This window comes from Phyllostomus hastatus, unplaced genomic scaffold, assembly GCF_019186645.2.
Source record: "Phyllostomus hastatus isolate PE091 unplaced genomic scaffold, TTU_PhHast_1.1 phas_scaffold_12, whole genome shotgun sequence".
Taxonomy (NCBI): domain Eukaryota; kingdom Metazoa; phylum Chordata; class Mammalia; order Chiroptera; family Phyllostomidae; genus Phyllostomus; species Phyllostomus hastatus.
In genome coordinates, this window is record NW_025334007.1 from 17018851 (window position 1) to 17043237 (window position 24387).

A 24387-nucleotide genomic window follows, 5' to 3' on the forward strand; every position below is an offset into this window, starting at 1 on the left:
CACTGCATCCGTAAAGCCAACAATGCTATGTAGATACATTTCCCTCTGGTTCTCCGCTCTGCCTCTTTGACTTGTAAGGACCCTTGGGATTACATTGGTCCCACCTGAATGATTCAGTGCTCTACCTATCACTGAGATCATCTGACCAGCAGCCTTAATTCCCACTCTTTTGCTGTGTCAGCTACATATCTGCGGGTTTCAGGGGTAAGGATGTGGACATCTTTGTGGGGGGGGGTGGATTTTTCTGCTGATTACACCCATTTTATAGATCGGTCACTGCATGGCCTTGAGTAATTTGTTCCAGTGTCTCTGAGCCTTCGGCTTCTCATCTGTAAAACAGAAATAATACCCACCCTGCCCATGTCACAGTGTTGCCCCAGAAATGCAATGAGATCGTGTAGGTTAAATGCTTTAAAAATGGTAACCCCAACCCCACCCCCCGCCGTCAACATAAATGTTCCTACAGGGGGAAGGGACCATGTGAGTGTAATGTTCTGTGAGTATCTGCTACATTGTAGGGAGGGACTATCACTAGAAGATGTTGTTTCCCCAGGTGGCGCACCTCTCTTCTCAGTGCCACAGTCAGTGACGCCATATCGGGATCAGCCATGGTGGGAGTATTTACACCATGGGAATTGGCAAACATTACAAATGGAGGCGTCCCCCCCCCAAAAAAAAAACCACCCCAGTTGTTAAACATTTACCAGCACATCACACTTTTATCCTATTTACTTCAGAGAAAACACCTGAAATGGCAATCACTCCTTTATAGTAGAGCTGAGCAACCTGAAGCTCAGAGGCGGTGCTCAACATGTCTGAGATGACACTACTGCGAGGGAATGGTGAGGCCAGCCTGTCACATAGGCTCCCAGGCTCGGGTCCTCCCACCACACCGTCACCACCATGCTCTGCCCCTGCAACTCTGCCTACCCTGAGAGCTGGGTCGTCTAACCGACCGTCCACAGGAACAGTGGGACTTCGGGCATGTTCAAAACTGGAACCATCATCCTAAAGTGGTAGATGGCCATGTTTTGACTGTGGAAGTGAGGTTTCCTAGGGCTCCCTGAAGTCACTGCCTATACTGGTGGCCCCGCTGTTTAGCCTTTCAACACACTTGACCTAAATTGTGTTGGAAGCCTTCCAGTCTAGAGGTTAGGCAGCGTAAGAAAACAGTCGATTCTCCACGGCCAACTACAGAGTAGTAAAGGGACTTGATGCCAACAGATTGCCAGCTCACTCAAAGTCAAAGTCCCATACGGCTTCATTTTACACAACCCGGAAGGATTTGGAGGTCAGCAAATCAGAATCGCTTCATTCAGAGATGGGGAAAGTCCACAGCAGGCTGGGATTCTTTGGGAAAACGGAATGGTAGCAATTCAAAAGAGTGAGGAAAACCCCCTGAATTTGCTTTTTTAAAAAAGATTAATTTATTTTTAGAGAGAGGGGAAGGGAGTGAGAGAGGGAGACAAACATGCGTGTGCAAGAGAAACAGCATTCTGTTGCCTCTCGTGTGCCTGCAACCTTGGGCCCTCTCTGCAAATCGAGCCAGCGACCTTTCTGTCTACAGGGCGACACCCCACCAACTGAGCCACACCAGCCAGAGCCTGACTTTGCTTTATGTTCCATTTTAATTAGGTTCCTAATCCTCTGATCCTGTGCTAACGTTTTCTTACTGTTGGGTTTTGTTTTAAATTTGCTGAAGGCATAAGGAACCTAAACCTCAGGGCGGGTTTGGTTGTAGACCACTGGAATAAAGCAAGTATCACAATAAAAGCAGCCGTAATGTTTTATGTTTTTGCTGGTGGGGAGGGTCGTGCCTTCAGTTTGGGGGGGGCGGGGACTGCAATACCTGTGCAGTACAATATAGCGAGGTGCAATAAAACGAGGCGAGCCTGTACTTAGTGGGCGTGAGAATTTACTTAACACAGGGGCAAAGGCTGCGTTTCTAACAATGGTTCCCAGTCTTGGCAGCACGTTGGAATCGCGTGGGGATCTTTCAAAATCTCCAGCTGCCCGGGCTGCGTCCAAACCAGTGAATCAGAATCTCTGGGGTGGGGCCTGGCGTCTGTGTGTGTGTGCAGGTTGAAACTCTCAGGTGATTTCTGCCTGCAGCCAAGGTGAGAACCGCCGCTGCAGAGTTTATTGTCCTTGCGCCCACTTGGTGCTTCTCCTTCTTGGGGTGAGGGGTGGTTGTTTATAAAGAGTCTGTTTGGGAAAGGCTTAGTATCCGGTTACAGCCGGAGGCCCTGGCTCGGCCGGGGTGAAAGGCCCCAGGGCTTGTTTTCTAGAAGATGTTTCAGGGAATAAAGAAGCCCCACACAGCGAAAACCAGTTCTCCCAGCCTCGCGTGACATCACCAGGAGCCAATAAAAAACTTCCACTGGAGTTTACAGGTTCGGGTCTAAATGGATTAAACCTAGAAATGGCTAGACAAATCGCCTAGGGTTAGGTTCCCCTGCCCAAACTGCCAGAGCCCACTCTCTGATTTGCACTGGATTCGGCTTTTCATCAACTTGTAGTTTCCACACGTTTGCTCCGAGGCTGCCGTAGTGTCGGTTGGAGGAGGCTTTCAGTCCGCTGGCCAGAGAGACGCCAGGTTTCACAGCAAACAAAGGGGAAACCTTCCCCCTCACCCCCGCCCTTCTAGTGGTTAAAACCAAAGCCTTAGGTAGACTGTTGCTGCCATCTGCCTGCAGTCATTGGTGTTGACTCTTGAGAACGCGTTGTAAGCGCCCCCTGGTGGTGGTAAACCGCACCTGGACCCACCTCCTGCTGTTGCTCCCTATTACCCTAACAGTACTGGAGGCAGGAAGAATTTTCCCCTTAACATGATCAGATTGAGGAATGACAGTAAGGAGAGGTGCACATCTAGTACTTTATCTTTGGACGAGTTCATGTGAATCTTCAATGAGCCTTCCTTTTGCAATATTTCATATTCTGCAATCACAGAACGATGATCATGTGTTGCAATGAGCCCAGCTTTACACTTCTGGCCCCTGGCAGCCGGAAGGGTATGAGCAAAGCTGTCCCTAGGAGTTGGAGGAACAGCAAGTGGCCCAAGAGGCCAACCTGGTGCGGTTTAAGTGCCGTTCAGTATATGTTTGTCCAGATGATATCCCCTCAAGATTACTCCAACGGATGTTAGGAAGACATTCATTTGGTCTTAACGTATTGCCATCAGTGAACAAACCATAGAAATCTCTAGAAAGGTTAATATGTGTGCTACTTACATAGCGAACATATTTCTTAGATCACTTTCTAGAATTTTATGGCACAAACGTTTCTTAAACATTTTCCTAAGATGCACTGTGTTTGGCACTGTGAGGACTACAGGCCGGAATGAACTGTGGCCCCTGCCATCAAGGAACTTACAATCTTGTTGGGGAGGGAGCTAAACCTACTAGGATCAAGACAGAGCAAAGAGCTCTGGCTGGTGTGACACAGTGGGTTGAGTACTGGCCTGGGAACCGAAAGGTCACCCTGTCAATTCCCAGCTAGGGTGCATACCTCTAAATGTGCTCTCAACTAGCAACATCAGCGTCACCTGGGAACTCATTAGCGATGCAAATTCTCAGGATTGTCCCCAGCTGTGTTTTAGTAAGCCCTTCAGGTGATGCACGCCAAAGTTGGAGAACCACTCACAGCCTAGAAACGTAGGCTTTTTATCATTGAAGGATTGGGGAAGGGCATTTATTCTACTCATCCCTTCCACTGGCATTGTGATTGATACCCTAATATCTGATTTGAACTTGACAACAGCAGGACATGAGACAGAGATGGAAGTGGAAAAGCAACTGCGAGTTGGGTACGGATCCTCACTATGACGCACAGCTCTGTCAGCAGGGGTGAGCGCTCTAACCTTTCGGAACCCGCCCTCTCACCTGTAAATGGCGTGTTCCTTCACTCAACGGCCTCCAAACCTCCAAACCGTGGCTCTCTGCACTCCCCCAGCCTCGTTTCTTCTCTCGCCTGCACACTCACCTGCTGGTTCTTCTCCGCTCTTTCCCACCACCCTGCGCAGCTCAAACCTGCTCACCTTTAGCAACTTTTTTAGCATATGCGCTGAATCAGGAGGAGACATGCCTCTTGCGGGATCTTCAGGGTTTTGTCTTTTGTGTGTGTATTATTTTTTATAATGAGGTGATGCTTTTTGGTGACTCTGCAATTATAAAATGGAGGGCAGAGAAATATTGAAACAAAAATAGAGAAATGGCTGCATCATGCTCTCATTTTCCTCCTTTTATTTTAAATTTTATCCACTGAGCCCTGGCTGGCGTAGCTCAGCGGATTGAGCGTAGCTCAGCGGATTGAGCGTAGCTCAGCGGATTGAGCGTAGCTCAGCGGATTGAGCGTAGCTCAGCGGATTGAGCGTAGCTCAGCGGATTGAGCGTAGCTCAGCGGATTGAGCGTGGGCTGTGAACCAGGCATTGCAGGTTTGATTCCCACTCAGGGCACATGCCTGGGTTGCAGGCCATGACCCCCAGCAACTGCACATTGATGTTTTTTTTCTCTCTCTCCCTCCCTTCCCTCTCTAAAAATAAATAAAATCTTTTTAAAAAATAAATTTCATCCACTGAATTTATTAACATCTAATCAGTCAGTAATTGCCATCTTTAACTATATATAGGTTCTTCGCCACGTGCATGTATATTTAACCCTGCATACACACAGTTCATATTGGTTTCCAATGTAAACAATATCTCAATAGTACACAACCTGGATTGGATCTGGTTTGCTGATTCAATAGTGAAAATTCTTTTAAGATCAGAGACTAATTGCTTTAGTCAATTCCGCTGGATTTGACATCTTTGCAAGCACAGAAGGATGGTAGGGAGTTCATTCAGCCACAGCAAAGGATAGCCCAATCAGCAGAAGTATGATGTCTGTTTCCAATTTATGTCAAGTACTAAACGTATCCTTTATATGGCTAACGATGCTTTAGAAACGAATATTAACCACTTCACCTTATACCAAAGAAGCATCTATCATTTTTACAGTTTCATTATTTACTTCTTCTGGATTATAATCTGCTTTGTTGTCACTTCTCTCTTTAGAAGCAATAATGTGCCCCCTGGAGACCCAGGAGGACCCATTCAAGAAGCTAATCAGCTGGTTATAAAGGTCTCAGGGCACGTGGCCTGGATTATTTTTCTTCTCCGCTTTTAAAACAGAACAGTGCATATCAGAATAGTGACTGGCACCATGCGCCTAAAAACATTTCCAGGGATTCGCCAGGCTGGGGGAATCTCTATCCAGCCTTCAAATCAGCATTCCCAAAGAGAAAGAGAAGGTGCATTCCAAACAAAAAAAAATCTGTGGTCAGATAAGTTTGGGACACAGTGTAATATAGCTCCCTTTTGGAGATCACAATGCATATTAGAAACACTGCAATAACCAAGCAGTTCCTAAAGCTATCTGACCTCAGGAGCATGTTTGATGGAGTATGTACTAACATGATATGGAAATTTTGCTTTGAGTGGTGCCATAGAATGCAGGGGTGTGCAACCTTTTGGCGTCTTTGCGCCACACTGGAAGAAGAGTTGTTTTGGGCCCCACACTAAATACATTGGGACACGTCATCATGAACAAATCTCATCATGTTTTACATCAGTTTCCGATATTGTGTTGGGCTGAATTCACAGCCATCCTGGGACACATGCGGTCCATGGGTTGTGGGTTGGACACCTGTGCAAAAGTATTCAATGCTAACCCAGCCAGGGACCACATTCTGTGAGGCTGAGTTCAGACTCCTGGCTATTATGTATCTGTTTCTGGACCATCCCATGATCTCTACACAGTAGTTCTCAACTGACTTCTATTTCATGACACCTTCTCTTCCCTTCTTCTTCCTTTGTGCCGCACTGGCTCAGAACCACAGGCCAACACTCAGATAAGAATGCGAATCATTCTTGCCCAGGCTTTGAATGGAATCCTCATGGAATCAGCACTGTGGCATCCAAGGTTATTGATGTCGTACAGTATCCAAGAGACAATCACATGCTTGTTACTAGGGGAGGGAAAGGGGACATTTTTTCCAAATGTACTAAGAAGAAAAAGACCCAGAAAAATGAACAATGTTGGGCAGAATTCTTAGTGTTTTGAACAGAAATAAAAACTCATATTTTACGTGGACCCTGGGATATATTTTGATACTCCTCCAATAATGGGTTTGGCATTGAACAGGAAATGGAACATATGAACAAGGCCAATCCAATCCATTTCAAAGCCATCAGATCCTTGGGGACAGGAAGTGTGTCTTCCATAAGTACTTCTTGCCATCGATGGAGGACAGGTGATAGAAAAAGTCCTGCCCCTATGCACAGGTGCTGCGGTGCGACATGTCGGCAATGTGCCCTCCTGTGTACACAGCATCTGTCTCAGCATGCAGCCGGAGTTTACCTGAACCTTCCTTCATTCACTGGAAAAGCATTGTGTACCTGGCATGGTAAAGAATTTTGGGGACAGAGTGATGGACAAAAAAGGCACCTTCCCTCATTTCTGGAGCCTATAGTCTAATGGAAGACCCATATGTTAATACCCCTCTGTCCATTTCTCTATCACTTACCCAACGAAACTTGTGATGAATACTGAGAAGACGAGGGAGCATCTAAGTAAGAGTTAGCAGTTAGGGGGAAGCCTCTCTAAATGACATTTAACCTCTCTCTGAAGGTGAGCAGTAATTGACTAAGTCTGGAGGAAGAGGTGCCCCAGGGCAGCACCATGCATGTAGGCACTGAGGTTGAGTGTTTGGTATGTTCTCGGCATGGACTAAAGGCTCTTACTGGGGGTGCTTAGAGTAGAGGGTGGAGGACAGGCAAATGGGAGGCTACCGAGGGCCTCAAGAGCCTAGTTCATGAGTTAAGATTTTAAACTGAATTCAGAAGGCACATCTTTTATAAGAATCACTCTGGCTGCTAGGACGGAATTGGGGGGACTAAAGTGGATGCCAGGAAGCCAATGACAGATGCTGGCAGTTTGGGCAAGAGGTTTTGATAATGGAGATGGGGGATGGGATGGATGTGAGAGAAATGTAGGAGGTCAAATCAAAAGTGCTTGCTGAGCCCTGGCCTGGCTGTGTGGCTCAGTAGATTGAGCTCCAGCCTGTGAACCAGAGGGTCACTGGTTCGATTCCCAGTCAGGGCACATGCCTGGGTTGCAGGCCAGGTCCGCAGTAGGGGGCGTGCAAGAGGCAACCATCCTTTCACCTCTCTGTAAAAATAAAAAGTCTTTTAAAAAAAGAGTGGTTGCTGAGTGGTTAGGAAGGAGATGGAAACATCAACAGTGAGCCTGAGGATTCTGGTGCTTCTTGACAGCCCAGACATTACTGTCATCTCTGAGCTTCTGGTGTCATCATTGCTGATAACTACAAAGTTATCCCTAAAATAGTGCAGGTATAATGCCAAACGGGAAGAAGACTGGGAAGATAAAACAGACGGGTCTTTTCTCCCTACTCCTAGAAATGCATTTTTCACCAGAAAATAAGACTCTGATAATCCACGGCGTCCCGATGGCAATGTTCTGCTATCCTAAGTGGGGTTTTGTTTTTGTTCCTATCTTAAGAATTTTACATCTAGTCTCCTCCCTTTGCACACTGGAGGGACATTTATAAAGATCATTTTCCATTTTGTGTGGCTGGCACAGGAAGTCCTGCGATGTCCCCTTCAGCTTCAAAACACAGCGATCCCTTGCCTTGTTCCTGCAAAACAACAGCGTGATTGCGGACACACAGGGCTTTACCAACTCCCCTGTGCCCTGAAAGCACTCAAGGGCAGAAAGGAAGAGAACACAATTGTGTGATCTTCTTCTGTACTCACTGGAAATGATGGGTATTATTATGGCTTTTAGTTCAAGGATAATGACAGCGGAAACCTGGCCACATGACTAGAACAGCTTTATTAATAGCTGAGAGGGAAATTGCCTTTATTTGTACAACAATCATAAACGACTTTCCCATTCCCAAGGGCATTTTCAAGTTTCATGGAATTCTGAGTCATTTCTCAAGAAAAGCCATGGTTGTTGTTATGGGTTGAACTGCATGCTACCCTTGCCCCCCCTCCACCAAATTTTATGTGGAAGTTCTAACCTCCCGGTGTGATCTCATTTGCAAATGAGGCCGTTGCAGATGTCCTTGGTTAAGATGAAGTCAGACTGGAGTTGCATGGACCCTGAACACAACATGACTGGTGTTGTTATAAGAAGGAGAGACACAGAGGCAGATGTTGCAGTGATGCGGCTACAGGCCCAAGCACACCAAGGATCGCCAGCGAACACCAGAAATCAGGAGAGGCAAGGAAGGATCCTCCTACAGGCTTCCGAGGGCTAGGAGCGCTGCAGACACTGTGATTTCCGACTTCCGACTTCTGGCCTCCGGAACTAGGACCATACACTTCCGTTGTGTTCAGCCACTGAGTTTGTGGTACTTTCTCATGGCAGCCCTAGGAAACTAATCCAGTTGTAATATTTGAAAATACCTTGGAAATCATTTAGTGCATTCTCCAGATGGGGAAGTATGCTCAGATAGGTGCAGTGACTTGCCCAGAGTCACCCAGTTCCTTTACCATGGCTGTAACTAGGCATTCTAATACCTGCAGTTCGGGGGAGGGGTTATTTTATTATTTTTTTTTAACAAGGGCCAACAGACAGAGACCAATGCCAAAGAGGGATCTGACAAATCTTGAACAGCTGCAGGAGAAAAGCAGAGGAGCAAAGTGAGCTGACAGAGAGCGGACTTCAAGAGCCTATGTACTTAAGGAAGGATGGTGCATTGGAGATTTGTTCTTCTTTTCATTCCGAAGGGACTTTGTTTTGTTAAGCCCGGATAATTTCCAGCTATTCTCAGGTAAATTTTATAAGGCGTCTCTCTCCAGGATTCATACCTACGCTAGGGAGGATGCCGTGGACGGATGCACAGGAACCACGGGGATGGCAGAGACGGTAGGGAGTGCCGCAGTTGTTTCATTTGGGAGAAAAGCCCAAAAGGGGCCAACAGACAGGCATTTCGGCTTTATGTCTTCTGAGTAGGGAGGGGTAAAGTGAGAATTTTTCTGTTAATAATGATCAGAAGGTACAAATTTCATGAAAACTGTTCCTTTGATTTCTACCAAAGATTTTTTAAGTGTTCTCACAAACCCCGGCATAGATGGCAATTTCTTTTAGATTCTAGATCTATTTCCCTACTGTATATTTATCACATGCTCATCAGGCAGAAGGAAACATTTTGAATTTTTCAAGGGTCACGGTAATGATGATGAACAGATATTCCCAATGCTTTTCATTCAACTGCATACTCTAAAAATAATGGTTAAGAAATAAAAAAAAATAAACCACTTAAAAATGATCTACTTCAGCCTTTAAATGGCATCTAAACCTTAGAACTCAAATATAGTCGATGTTTGTAAAAGTAACTCTAAAAGACTAACGTAATCACAGCATAATGTAATCGTGTAGCCATGGATGTATGATAAATCTAAACAGCAATTTAACATCAGGAAGAGTCATGAGTTTCAAGAGTTCTTAGGTATGGAAAAGAAGGTGGAGTAGGCTGCTGCTTAGATGGCTCATAGGGATCCCACCTCCTGGTAGTCACAGTCTGTGACTGAGGCCATCACAGCCCCACCCATCCTGGTCACAGACTACTTTCCCCGGACAGAGGTGATCATTCCCACTGAGCTGGTAGGACCTGTGATTTACTTCTAACAAACAGAAATGGCCAAAGGCATGGGATATGACTCCCTGGATCAGATTACAGAAGCTGGTGACTTCTGTCTTGTCAGCAAACTCTTTCTTTGATGAGCAGGCTGCCAGGTGTGAGAGGTCCCCATGAACAAGAACTGAGAGCAGCCTTTGGCCAACAGTCCAGAATGAACCCAGTCTTGAAAATAACAACACGAATGTGAGCTTGGGGTCTCTTAAAGACTGTGATCCTAACCCCAGGAGATGCCTGTGGCCCTGGCTAATGCCTGAATTGCAGCCTTTGAGAGACCCCAAGCACAGGACCTAGCTCAGCCATACTGGACTGCCGGCCCACAGAGACTAGGAGATAACCGATTGTGCCATTCTAAGCCACTAAGTTTTGGGGTAATGCGCTATACAGCAATAGATTATCAAAGCAGAAGGGTCATCACTTTGCTTTTGTATTATGTTGGGAAACAGTGACTTAACATCAGCTAGTATTGCTTAATGGAATCAACATACAAATTGTTATACCGTGAATCATTTTCAGTTAAGACCACATTTTTCAGGCTTTGCCAAAACAAGCCTTCTGCCTTGGGGTTGTCAGGCCACTGGAGGATGGAACTCTTGCAGATTCTCTGCCGCAGCCTCAAATACTGAGAATGCTGTAGCACTGGCTCTAGCAGAATAAACACGATCACATCCATGTTTTCATCCATTAGCCTCTGCAAGGCCAAGTAGAATGCGGTTTTGAAGCTCCAGCTTTTTGCATACTTTTTCGTTAAAACGAAGATTGTTTTCTTGCTCTGGTTGATGCTCTGCATGAGGTTATCGATGATGGCTAAGCCTGGGTCCCAATCCCTCTCCTCTAAACAGAGGAGCACGTTTTTGTCTTCACTCTCTTCAAGGTGGAAGCGCAGCTCATTGATCACCCAGTCGGTGACCGAGGTATCTTTGGTGTCATAAGAAACATAAGCGTCATAGAACGTTTGGGATGTGGAAAGAGACCGGTAGCCTTTTATCTTAGCTAAACACACTTGATAGATAAACCAGACATCCCAGTAAAACCAGTGATGAGCCAGGGCAGCCAATATTACTACGATGGTGATGAAGGATGTGAAGACACATAGTATGGCAGCAGTGGTGTCTGAAACACACGTGGTTAGCTCTAGAGTCATAATACTCTTCCCTCTTTGATCCCCGGGACTGGCACAAATGACATCTGTCAGTCTAGGAATTGTGACATTCACATTGTTATCCAGCCACCTTCGAAAATCTCCCAGGTCACAGGTACAGTCAAAAGGGTTTCCATCTAGCTTCAAAAGGGTTAACGAGGTGTTCTTGTCCCTCGTTTCAAGTGTAGACCTGTTGACCATTTTCAGCAGGTTGGCACTTAAATCAAGGTGTACCAGACTGCTGTTTTCTGAAAGAAAGCCAGGGGGCAGGTAGGAAATCCTGTTTCCACTCAGTAGCAGCGTCGTAAGAGATTTTGCAAATTTCAATAGGTTATCATCTAAATAATGTAGATGGTTTCTACTTAAGTCAAGCAGCTGGAGACAAGAAAAGTTCCGGAGTAATGTCCAGTTAAAGAAAGTTAACTTATTATCATTTATATATAGTTTAGTGAGACTCCTGGGCAAGTTAATAAATGCTTTAGTTGGGATATGCACGAGGTTGTTAAAGGATAAATCAAGCTGTGTCAGGTTCTTGAGATTTTTAAAAATGTACGTGTACCTCTTATCTTCACCATTCCACAAAACATTAAGGCGGTTTCCACTGAAAACTAATTCTTTCAGGGACTCACTACTTAGGCTGTACTCTGTTAAGGTATAAATGTCATTGTGGCTCAGATTTAAAATTTGCAGCTTTGTTAAATTTTTAATAAATCCTAGACGGTGTGTTACCCCTGCTATTCGGAAATAGTGTGCATTGTAGCTGAGATCTAGAACTTCTAACTCAGGCAATTCATTGAAAGCACTATCATAATCGAAGTCCAGTTTATTGTTTGTAAAATCCAAATATTTGACATGAGGCAGAGCTGAAAATTCACTTCCGTTTAATGCTTGACCATTGCCATTTGAAGACAGATTTAAGCAGGAAATGTTAGGAAAAGCTTCAAATTGCTTTTTCCCAATGAAGAAAATATTGTTCAAGCTTAAATCTATGGCTGTGCCATAATGTGTACATTGCCGCTTCATTAAACGATGGGTGCTGTGATAAAAATTCGAGTGTGGGTCAAACCCACCATCTGCTGAGCGTCGTTTAAGGACATGACTTCGGACAGCGGAGAAACTTGCAGAACTTGACCTAATATCATCCACCAAGGGCGATATTCTGTTTGCTGACAAGTAAATGACTTTCACATTGGGGGTATGCTGGAAGATGCTAAAATTAATTTGCTTAATGAAGTTAACGCCCAAGTCGATAGTCGTTAAATTTGGGAGGTTCATCAGGGGCCGGAAGTCTTCATAGACAAGTTCCTGGAACACATAACCTTTTAAGTGCAATGCCCGGAGAGATGTAAGATTAGAGAAGTTTGGGGAAAGACTAACTCGTTGTGGATATGCTGTCTTGACATAGTTGTAAGACAAGTCAAGTATTTCTAAGTTGGGCAGTTTTGTTAAAAACTCCCCAGAGGCTATTTCTTGGACCAAGTAGTTGAATTCAAGGTGCAGCTCCTTCAGATAAGGCATCCTGTCAAACCAGCTTGCAGGAACCTTCCGGAGGGAAGTACTAGAAAGGTTGAGGTATTTGAGTTTGGTCAAACTATCAAAAGCATTAGGAGGTATGTACATGGAAGCATCTCCTGCACAAGGTGTACAGGGGAATGGGGCGTTGAAACACCTTGGACAGTTCCCACTTAAATCTAGTACTGTTAAATTTTCCAGTTTCCTGAAGTCTTCCTCGCTGATGTTTTTGATATTCGAGTTGCTAAGATAAAGTTCTGTTAAGGAGCTCGGCAGGTGGAGGGGCACCCGGGAAAGGTTACTAAAAGATAGTATTAACACCTTCAAATTTGTCATCTCTTCAAATGCTCCTTTTTCTATTTCAAAAGTTTTATTACAAACATTGTCATAATAGCAGTTCCAGCCCAAATTGAGATTTTCCAAATTCTTCAGTCCAGAAGTGTTGTTTTTCGTTACAGAGATGATGTTGTTTTCTATTAGACTAAGTCTTCTCAAAGACCCTGGCAAATCGGACGGTATTTTGTGTAATTGGTTGTTTTCAAGTAGTAACACCACTAGGTTTCGCAAGCTGAGGAATGCCCCGTCTGTAATATTCATGCCTTTTTTATTTCTATAATAACTTTCCCAGTAGGGCTGTAGCATGGCGTTGCGGTTCAGATTGAGTTGAGTAAGATTTTGCAGCCCTTGAAATGATTCATTTGTTATGTGTGTGATGGAATTGTCAGACAGGTCTAGCTCGGTGACATCTTGGCCCACAGTTTGGGGAACTTCTTGCAGTCGACGATTATTGCACTCTGCAATGACAGAGACACCTTGGGTTTTCTCATCACAAGGATAGCTTCTTCTGTAATAATCTGCTTCGGTGAGGAACTCCCAGGAATCAAGGATTAGCAGGAAAAGGCAGGTCAGAAGCAAAGCCTGAAGGGTCATATCTTCCTAAGGAAAATCAAAAGCGTAGGCACAATATTAGAGTAGCACTATCTGCCAGGTAGTTCATGATGAAATAAACAGTGCTTCACTGTACTTTGCATGAGTTTAGAAGTGGGAGTTCACTTAAAAATTAAATACATTACACTGAATTACAGTCCGAACGATTTTAAGTTTTCACTGTGTTTGGCTTCATGGTGCTAAAAGAAGTTGAAGATGGAGCTATGTGAGATTATGATGATGAGAAAACTGGGGAAGCTTTTGCAGAAGCATTAATCGATATGCTCCCACAATCATAATGTCTGGCTGCTGCTGCTGGACCATGATATGTTTCATAGATCTGTAGCACACAAGCTATAGTTTCAACCTATTAATATAACTTCTATTTTTCCTCTTTAGTCCTCACCAGAGGATATATTTATTGATTTAGAGACAGAGGGGGAGAGGAGGAGAGGGGAAAGGGGGAGGGGGAGAGGGAGAGAGAGAGGGGGAGAGGGAGAGAGAGAGGGGGAGGGAGAGAGAGAGAGAGAGAGAGAGGGAGGGAGGGAGGGAGGGAGGGAGGGAGGGAGAGGAGAGAGAGAGAGAGAGAAATATCTATCAGCTGCCTCCCACACAGGATCAAACACATAACCTAGGCATGTGCCCTGACTGGGGATTGAACCTGCAACCTGTTCTGTGTATGGGACAAAACTCCAACCAACTGAGCCACCTGGCCAGGGCAATATAACTCTTGATGAAACTTTGGCCAGTCCCAAGGAGAGTTTAGATCCAGCTTCTATTACAGTACTCGTGATCTCCAGGCAAGAGGTATCTCTACCTTATCTACACAGCTATATCTGCTTATTGGCGTTTTTCCCCACAATTTTTCTACACCATCATGGTGGTACTATCAAGTTCTCTTATCTCCTTGTATGACAGGAAAATGGATACCTTCAGTTGATAATAGTAATAAGAAAGTATCAGTTATTGTGCCAAACATTTTCTCACCCACATCAATGTTCACAATAACACAGCAAGATAGGTTCTATTATTATCTGCATCTTGTAAGTGAGGAAAGAAACAAACTCTGAGATTTAAGGAACTTTCAGAAGGGTGACACATTGTAGAGCTGGGACTTGAGCCAATCTGATTCTAACATCCTTTTTTTAAAAAAAAATTAAATTGATTGAAGTGACATTGGTTGATAAAATTATATAGGTTTCAGGTGTACAGTTCTATAACACATCGTCTGCATATTGTATTGGGTGTTCACCACCCCAAGTCAAGTCTCCTTCCATCACCATTTATCCCCCCCTACCCTCTCCTACCTACCCTTTCTCCCTTCCCTCTGGCCATCACCATACTGTTGTCTGTATCTATGAGGGCTTTTTTTTTCTTTTTTCTCAATGTTTAATCCCTTCACCTTTTTCACTCAGCCCCCAACCCCTTTCCCCTCTGACAGCTGTCAGTCTGTTCTCTCTTTCTATGTGTCTGTCCGTATTTTGTTTGTTCATTTATTTTGTTCATTGGGTTCCAATACAAATGAGATCATATGGTGCTTGTCTTTCTCTGACTGCCTTATTTCACTTAGCATAATACTCTCCAGGTATATCCATGCTGTTTACAAAGGATAAGATTTCCTTCTTATTTTTACAGCCAAGTAGTATTCCATTGTGTAAATGTACCACAGCTTTTTAATTCACAGATCTTGGCTATTATAAAGAATGCTTTGATGAACATAGGGGTGCACATATTCTTTCAAATTAGTGTTTTGGGTTTCTTTGGATATATTCCCAGTAGTGGAATCACTGGGTCATAAGGCAGTTCCAGTTTTAATTTTCTGAGGAAAGTCCGTATTGCTTTCCACAGTCGCTGCACCAGTCTGCATTCCCACCAATAATGCATGAGGGTTCCTTTTTCTCCCCATGCTATACAATACCATTTTCAAATCTTCCTGCCAGCGCAATGCCTTATATGCAGATAGCACTGAAAAATTTTTTCTGGAACCTGACCAGTGTGGCTCAGTTGTTTGGGTGTCATCCCATAAAGCAAAAAGTTACAAGTTCAATTCCCGGTCAGGGCACATGCCTGGGTTGCAGGTTTGGTGCACGGTTGGGGTATGTGCAAGAGGCAACTAATTGATCTTTTCTCTCCCTCTCTTTCTCCCTTCCCCTCTTTCTAAAAATAAATCAAGCCCTAGCTGTGTAGCTCAGTAGATTGAGCGTGGGCTGCGAACCAAAGAGTCACTAGTTCGATTCCTAGTCAGCACATGTCTGGGTTGTGGGCCAGGTCCCCAGTGGGGGCCACAGTGAGAGGCAATCACACGTTGATGTTTCTCCCCCTCTCTTTTTCCCTCCCTTCCTCTCTCTCTAAAAAGAAATAAATGGTGACTTCCAGGTTCCTGGTCTGTGCAGCTGGATGGATAAGAGTGCCATTCACTGAGAACAAAAGATAGTTTGGGGCCGGGGAGAGGGGGAAGTGAATATGATGCATTAAATTTGACGTGATCAGGCCCTGGCTGGCGTAGCTCAGTGGATTGAGTGTGGGCTGTGAACCAAAGCATCGCAGGTTCGATTCCCAGTCAGGGCAATGCCTGGGTTGCAGGCCACGGCCCTCAGCAACGGCACATTGATGTCTCTCTCTCTCTCGCTCTCTCTCCCTCCCTTCCCTCTCTAAAAATAAATAAATAAAATCTTTAAAAAAATTTGACGTGATCGGGAACTGTTTTTAAGAAGGGAATCTAGCCATGAACAGAACAGATTAGAATACCTGCCCATCTGGAGCGTACATTGCTAGATGGTGTGTTAGAGGGTGGGAAGCACTATGGAGAAAAATAAAGATGAAAAGGGGGATGATTATGTAGACTGTCCCTCAACTGGAATTTTTCTGATGCTTTTCTCATGATTAGTCTGGGGTGATGGGTTTCGGGGAGCAAGTCCACCCAGGTAAATTGTGATTGTAGTCACAGCACACTAAGGGCACCTACTAGCAACGTGACTTCCACTGTTGATGGGCACACCTTGATTGCCTGGCCAAGGTAGTGCTTGTTGGGTGCCTATTTTAATTTCTAACTACAGACTAATCACACATTAAAAGTTAATTTACAAAAAGGCCCATGGGGGAACAGATGGCAGGGTGAGGCCAGGTTGCAGACCCTTTGAATGGTAAACAGAGCACTGTCGTTAGATGAAACATGTTTAGGTTGTCACTCCGTCAAGTCCAGAGGACAGGGTGATCCTGTGTGGCCTCACTAGCCTCAAGTTAAGGTCTCAATGTCTAATTTCACATGCAACTGTCTCTCCTACAGTGCCGAGCAATTGAGAACAGCCTCTAGGGGGCGCTAGAGACCAGGAGGGGAGCCTTTTGAAATTCGCTGTATTTTCGGGATGAACGTGGCCTCCTGGGAAGTATGTGGCAATTTATAGTAAATATTGTGGTCCTGGCTGGGTAACTCAGTTGGTTAGAGCTTCATTCCCATACACCAAGGTTGTGGGTTCCATCCCTAGTCAGGGTGCATACAAGAATCAACCAATGCATGCAGAAATAAGGGGAACAACCAATCGATGTTTCTTTCTCTCTTTCTCTCTCATCAGTAAATAAAAAGTTAAAGTAAATCTTGTGCCATGGAAGTGAGCAGAATATTCTGGAGGGGAGTTCTGAATGAAAAGTTTGAAATTCCCAACTCTACCGTCTGGAAAGTGTCCCGAGGTAAGAACTGGAGTGGACAAGTTCCAAATCATCTCACTTTGCAAAGAAATACATGGGTGGGACGAATAGGAAGTGGCAAACAGGCAGCTATCAAAGAAGTTGAGGAGAAAACCCTTACTGTTCAAGCCTCTTCATCCACGTCAGGGCCTCGCAACGGTGGAACGGACGGCAAAGGCTCCTCACTCAGAGAGTGAGCCCTAACTCATATCATCCAGCTGGATCTGAGGACAGACAGGGAGAGAGAGAGAGCACAAAGCTCAAGGCCCCAGCAAGAACTGCAGCTCCTCAGCCAAGTTCTTCCTCTTGGCCACACCCACGCCCCTGGGCTACCAAAAGTAATGGCTGCAAAATGACTTCAGAGGAAACCAGATCTCACAGTGAGAAGGGATCCAGGGGGAATTTACTCTCATTAAGATATAAGCATCCAGCCTGGCACAAGAGAAATAGCAACTCTGCAAATAAATTAGAGAAATAACCATGATGCAAAGGAGAGAGAGAGAGAGGGAGGGAGGGAACTGGCAACTCTACAAATAAAAGTAGAGGGGAAAGGGTAATTATGCAAATAAGATAGAAAGTAGAACTAAGCAAATAAAACAGAACCTGAGAAGGGGGGGGAGAGAGAGAGAGAGAGAGAGAGAGAGAGAGAGAGAGGAAATATGCTTCCATTGTTTGAGCCTGACAGTTGAAGTTTCCCGATAAAGTGACAGGAAAGAACTGGGATCCTAACAAGAGCAGAGAAGGCCTAAGAGGAGACCGCAGCAGACAAAGAATGCAGAGAAAGTTGACGAAGACGCCGCGTGTAGGTGGTTGAGCATTACGTGACACAGCAGAGACGCCCTAGGGTCAACCAGAGCCAAGTTCATTCCCATCAGGGAAGCCTGAAAATACTCCGGAAGTGGAGGCAGCAGTCCTGGCAGATGGCGTGCCAGGGGGGACCGCACAGTGGACGGACTGAGTGAGAGTCTTTGGGAGAAGTCAGACTCCTCTCGGTGCCCTCCCTGAGACTTACTATCTCGAAGGTCAAAAGGTTGAATCCAGAGCCTCGGGTTCAGGCCTCCAGGTGCAAGTGAAGGCCCAGGCAACCACCAAAGAGAAAACACGAGGGTTAAAGAACAATCTGTATCTGGAACTCAGAACTCAAACCTCCGCCTGGCCCTGGCTCTGGGACCTCTGGCAGATGCAGGCTCATGAACATCCCACTCCAGCACCCCGGCCGAGAGACTGGAGGATCTCGCCGAGAAAACAGGCACAGTAGCAGTGCTACAAGTACAATTTTTTTATATATATAATGTTCCCTTTTCCACATTCTTTTTTTAAAAAGATTTTATTTATTTTTAGAGAGGGAAGGGAGGGAGAAGGAGAGAGAGAGAGAGAAACATCCATGTGCAGTTGCTGGGGGCCGTGGCCTGCAACCCAGGCATGTGCCCTGACTGGGAATCGAACCTGTGACGCTTTGGTTCACGGCCCGCGCTCAATCCACTGAGCTACGCCAGCCAGGGCCACAAGTACAAAATTTGAGGACACACCCAAAAACTTAGTCATCAAGATAAATACTATTTAAAAAGATTAAAATCCCCGATGGACAAAATATCTGCATTTGAAACAAAGACAAACTCTGACCCTGTACTTGCCAGGATTTGCTCCACCTGCCTTGCTCGGCTCTGGCTCCAAAAAAAAAAAAAGTCAATTTACTAAAACAGGCAACCAGCCAGCGATCGCATTTTGGCAGTTTGATTTTTAAAAAATATAACATTAAAATATTCTTGATCTCGATTCCTGAGATGTTTGGCATCCACCCTCTCTTAAATTTTGCACCCGCAGTGAGTGACTCACTTGCCCGACCCTACTCCTGGTCTGGCATCACAGAAGAGATCTTGGGGGACACTGGCAAACCCTAGCCAAGAGCCCACCACACCCACTCAGCCTGTCCTTGCCATTGGAGCTCCTGATCAGCTCTTTGGTGCCCCTCTCAATAACGGCCAGTACCCGTCACCTGGGAAGTCACCCAGGATGACAGGGAAGTTACCGCGAGAAAACACCAAAAATCAGAGACCCAGCAGTTAGCAGCATCCGGGCCTCTGGCAGCCAGGACAGGGCTTTATGGTTTCCTTTGTTCATTATTCATGCAGGATCTGCCTTGCACAGGTTCATGACCCCCTCTCTGAATGAAATCCCCAAAGGTCCGAGCCCCAGATTTTGTTTCATTTTTCATAACGTCTTCGGCGATCTGAACGGACCCAAGGCTACTATCATCTCTAGTTACCCACTTAGCGTGAACATCCCGGTTTCAGAGCAGAAACAGCCAGGAGCGTGACCTAAGACATTGGAAGTGTTTTGTAACATGGCCTATGGGGAATATATCATCTTGTTAAAATAGGAATTCTGAACTTTGGCACAATTCTGGCCCATGGGTCTCAGATAAGGGATTGCGGATCACTACTTAAATCCCTTTCATTGCGGACACATGAGGCCACGCCTGAATCTTCCTTGGCATATGTTGAATTGGGAAATAGAATGTGGTTGTCAACAAGGCCAAGTTGTGATATTCATGGGCCCAAGTCCCTTTGGCCTCCATGGGTCTCTTCCTCCATTAAAAAAAAAAAAGGTAAAAATTGCCCTGGCCAAGTGGCTCAGTTGGTTGGAGCATCGTCCCTGTACACAAAGGGTTATGGGTTCAATCCCTGGTCAGGATACCACCTAGACTGCGGGTTTGATTTCTGGTTGGGATGCCTACCGGAGGCATCCAATCAATGTTTCTGTTTCTCTCTCTCTCTCTCTCTCTCTCTCTCTCACACACACACACACACACACACACACACACACAAATCAATAAACACATCCTTGGGTGAGGATTTTGAAAAAAAAAAAAAAGTAAAAATTATATTTTATAATCCCATTGGTATTCAATATAAAAATGAATATAATATAGACTGGAATATATTCATTATTTTGCTGATTTCTTTTTAAGATTTTATTTATTTATTTTTAGAGAGAAGGGAAGGGAGGGAGAAAGAGAGAGAGAGAAACATCAATGTGTAGTTGCCTCTTATGCATCCCCTACTGGAGACCTGGCCTGCAACCCAGGCATGTGCCCTGACTGGTGACCCTTTGGTTTGTAGGCCCGTGCTGCATCCACTGAGCCACACCAGCCAGGGCAGATGTCTGCTGTTCTGAGTCACCAAGTTTGTGGCGCTCTGTTATGGCAGCTGCAGGAAACAGAGAGTGAGAGCAGAGAGAGAGAGAGCAGGTCAGTAGGAGTTGTTCCATGGAAACTGCTTGTCAAGACAAGTCCAAGCTGCCAAATCGAAGCCCGTGGCCAGGACAGGCTGGTGAGCTTAGCATGCAGAACACCCTGATGAGGAAGACCACCGTCTGGGTGGTCTGGATGTTTCCCTGCATGTTGCCTCAGAACATGCAGAGAAACTGATGACCCATTTCTTTTGAGAAAGCGTGTGAATCACACACACAGAAATCTGCCCAGCTTCCCCCTCCCTGCCAAATGCAGCTCCCCCTAGCTATTGAGGAAGTGATTTCACAAGTGTTTCCCTCCTTTCCACGCACAGTCAGTTCTTCAGTAGGATCCCTGGCACACAGAAAGCCAGTCCTCCACTTTGGGTTCGGAAGGAGCTGAACGGTACAATGAATATGACCTGTCTCAGTCCTTGTCCGAATCTCCCTCCTCAATGTACACCCCAGTGGACACCAAAAACACAATTTTAAAGCACCAGTGCAGGTGCCCTGACTGAGGAGGCACCTCCTCAGTGGGTTGGGCATTGTACCCCAAAGCAAAAGGTCACCGGTTCAATTCCCAGTCAGGGCACGTGCCTGGGTTGCGAGTTCAGTCCCTGGTTGGGACGCATACAAGAGGCAACCGATGTTCCCACGTTTCTCTCCCTCTCTCCTTCCCTTCCCCTCTCTCTAAAAATAAATAAATATAATCTAAGAGAAGAAAGAAAGAACACCAGTGCAGTCTGAAGAGCAGCCTGCCTTACCTGTGGAACCCCGAGAGTAAGAGTGAGCCAAGGGGCCCCCCCGCAGGACCCAGCCCCAGGGGGCGGGGGGTGAAGGCTGCTGGCAGGGGAGGGTCTGGGTTCAAAAAGACTAATCCTGCCAGGCGAGGCTGAAATAAATCCTGCACGTTTTCCCACACAATCTAAGGCGAAGGTGGGGTGCCACGTGCCTAAAGCTGCCTTCCTGGAGTAAAGGGCTTTATATCTTTTCACGCCCATTTCCTAGCTTACAAGCAGACATTTTGCAATGCTGCCTCCTTCCTTCTCTCTTTTCCAAGGTTTCCTTTACCAAGATGTGCTTTGCCTTAGCTCATCTCCCCCCATTCTCAGGATGGGTCCCGCTCATGTCCCCTGACACTACAGTATCGCGAGAACCTATTGGTCAGAGGGTGTAATTCATTCCCCACCAACTGAACTACTGAGCTGTTTGCACATGATGAGGAATTCAACCGGAACTGAATTTTTGCCATACTGGATTTATTTCTAAGTTTTCATGGGTGCTGATTCATTTGTAGTTGGCTCTGTTGACCGCTGACATATTATGAAAATAGATGAATGAAGAAATGGTTGTGCAGATAGGATCTGTCACCTTAGCTGAAGCTGACAATAATATTTGATTTTATCTAACAATAGATACCATGTTTTAGCCAAATTCCATGGACTCGTGAACAGCTTTGGAGGTGAAAGTAACCACTAGCACATTAAATGCACAAATCAATGAGCAGATGGAGCTTGCTTTTCTATGAAAAGTTATGTTATTTGAGTTTTGAGAAATATGGTGGGGAGCATTTGGTGAGTGCTTGACCACGAGGCACACACTGCATTGAGTACAAGTCATGCATTTTCTTGTTCAGCCCTCCTACAAATCAGTTAGGTGGGCGCGTTCACAAGCCCCCATTTTACACACATGGAACCTGAGGCTCAGAAAAGCTAAGTTACCCAAGGTCACTCAGATGGTAGGTGGCAGAGCTGAAACTGAGTCAACATGTACCCGAGTAGTGAACCAATTGGTAGGGTGAGAATCAAGAGGCTAGTTAACAATGATCTGCCCTGGCTGGCGTGGCTCAGTGGATTGAGCGTGGGCTGCGAACCAAAGTGTTGCAGGTTCAATTCCTAGTCAGGGCACATGCCTGGGTTGCAGGCCATCGCCCCCAGCAATCGCACATTGATGTTTCTCTCTCTCTCTCTCTCTTTCTCCCTCCCTTCCCTCTCTAAAAACAAATAAATAAAATCTTTAAAAAAGATTTTTTTTAAGATTTTATTTATTTGTTAGCGAGAAGGGAACAGAGGGAGAAGGAAAGGGAGAGAAACATTGATTGCTGCCTCTTGCATGCACCCTAACTGGGAACCAGCCCACAACCCAGGTATGTGCCCCTACCAGGAATCGAACCAGCAACCCTTCGGTTTCGCAGGCTGGTGCTCAACCCACTGAGCCACACCAGTCAGGGCAGCAATGATCTGGTTTTGATTATCAGCAGAGATACCATAGCTATACCTGGCACTTTCAGGATTCAAATGCTGGGGTGGATCACCCACCTTGCCTTTCCGCAGTGATCGGTTCATGACAGAGCACTCTGTAGTCCCATACAACAACTGGAAATGCACTGATTTCAGACATGCACACCAGCTAGCAGCTCTAACCATCCGAAAAGTCAACAGAGCCTGTATTTGTGCATGCTGATCCAGAACCATGGGTTATGCATTTAAATATACTATGTCCTTGTAGCCCAATAGTCATAAATTTTGGATAATAGTTTAAAAATAACAAATCCCCCAACTCCATGTAAAAACTCAGTTGAACTCAAATATATTCCATTGGGCTGATGTTCCCCTCGATAGAATGTTTTATGTTTTATTTTTAATCTTCACCTAAGGATATGGTTACTGACGCTAAAGCAAGAAGAAAGGACAGGGAGAGAAAGAGCGTGAGAAGCATTGATGTGAGAGAGAAACATGGATTGGTTGGCTCTCATACACGCCCTGACCGGGGATCAAACCTGCCACCTAGGTATGTGCCCTGACTGGGGATGGAACCCGCCAACTGTTTGGTATACAAAATGATGCTCTAGCCAACTGAGCCACCCGGCCAGCACGTCCCTTCAATAGGTTCTGGAGGTAGCACTAAGACACACTTACAACCAACATCCAATAATGACATCCTCCCCCTTGAGACACAACCTGACACTCCCTAAGTTTGGTGTTCCCATGAGGCAGCCTCCTGGCTCATAAACCCACACTGTTTGGAGGTTATTACGTGAAAGGGGGAGCAGCGGTGATTGTGAGAGAGAATGAACTTCAACTGCCCTCTCCGTGATCTGCAGCCTCAGCTGTTCAGCCAAGGCACACCCAGAGCTTTCATTGTATTCGCAGAAATCAAACCCAGAGGCTAATGAGTAAGCTTCAGGTCTACCCAGAGCTTTGGAATTGGTTTCCCCTTCTGTCCATACTATAGGACCAGTGCATATGAAATTTTAAAATTTTCTGTAAAAATTTTCTGTATATTTAGAGGTGTTTCAACACTAAACCTTTTTCAGAAATTATTTATGTTAGAGAGAGTGCAGGGGAAGGAGAAAGAGAGGGAGACAGAAACATTGACGGGAGAGAGAAACACCCATCAGTTGCCTCCCGTCCATGCCCTGACCGGGACCAAAGCTGCAACCCAGGCATGCTTCCTGAATGGGAAGAGAACCCGTAACCTTTCGCTTTGTGGGATGACACCCAACCCACTGAGCCACACCGGTCAGGGCTCCATCCTAAACCCTTTGATGCCTATTTGATTGCTCATTCATCACTTTCTCTGTTCATACTCTGTGGCCACCAAACCCTACTTCAGGGTCAGCAATCACATATCCTGTTGGGAAGCTTTGTTAAAGGAATCGAAGGAGCTTACCGTTTTCCCGTTGTCAGCCCTGGTGAGTTCTCACTCCATGGCCAGCACGCGGCACTGCAGAGGGGTACCGTCCGTGCGGCAGGTACACGCGGAGAAGAGAAACTGACGGACTTCCTGAAAGTGTTGGCTTTAGCCTCAGTGAAACCTAGCATGCGGTTTGCAGAAGTTTATGTGCAAGGAAGGGAACTTGTGATTTCTTAACTGTTGCCAAATCATTTATGGACTGTGCTTTAAAATTTCAAAACTGAAAATTGCGGGGGGGAGAGGGGAGTCATTTATAAAATGATTTAAATATAGCCCGAGCCAGACACATCCAGTGTATTTTTGTGAGTTTCTGTGTCTCTGTGTGAGGGTGGGGGAGGGGTAGCGGGGAGAGTTCTCGCCAAACTGTTACCACCATTTAATTCTGGAGGGCATGACTAGGGGGGAAATGAGGAAGAGAGATGGAAAAACTTTTTCCTTTTACTTAGAAAACTCTAGGGTGTTTTTTAAAAGTTTGCCATAAATCTGTTAT

The 24387-nt window shown here is 45.5% G+C and overlaps 1 protein-coding gene across 2 annotated transcripts; it reads right to left on the reverse strand.

Annotated features, from left to right (window-relative positions):
* Positions 1-7874: 7874 nt before the first annotated feature.
* Positions 7875-24008, reverse strand: TLR8 (toll like receptor 8). Of its 2 annotated transcripts, XM_045856153.1 has the most exons (3): positions 23874-24007; positions 17092-17194; positions 7875-13295 (listed from the first exon to the last, which is right to left on the reverse strand). In XM_045856153.1, the coding sequence occupies exon 3, from the start codon at positions 13287-13289 to the stop codon at positions 10167-10169; it is 3123 nt and encodes a 1040-aa protein (XP_045712109.1). In that variant the 5' UTR covers positions 13290-13295; positions 17092-17194; positions 23874-24007; the 3' UTR covers positions 7875-10166. The 2 variants fall into 2 exon arrangements, with proteins under 2 accessions (XP_045712109.1, XP_045712110.1); XM_045856154.1 differs by lacking the exon at positions 17092-17194 and having other exon boundaries at positions 23874-24008.
* Positions 24009-24387: the final 379 nt, after the last annotated feature.

Excerpts from the sequence above, each read along its gene's own strand:
- TLR8 (XM_045856154.1), bottom strand. The coding sequence starts at position 13,289 with ATGACCCTTCAGGCTTTGCTTCTGACCTGCCTTTTCCTGCTAATCCTT.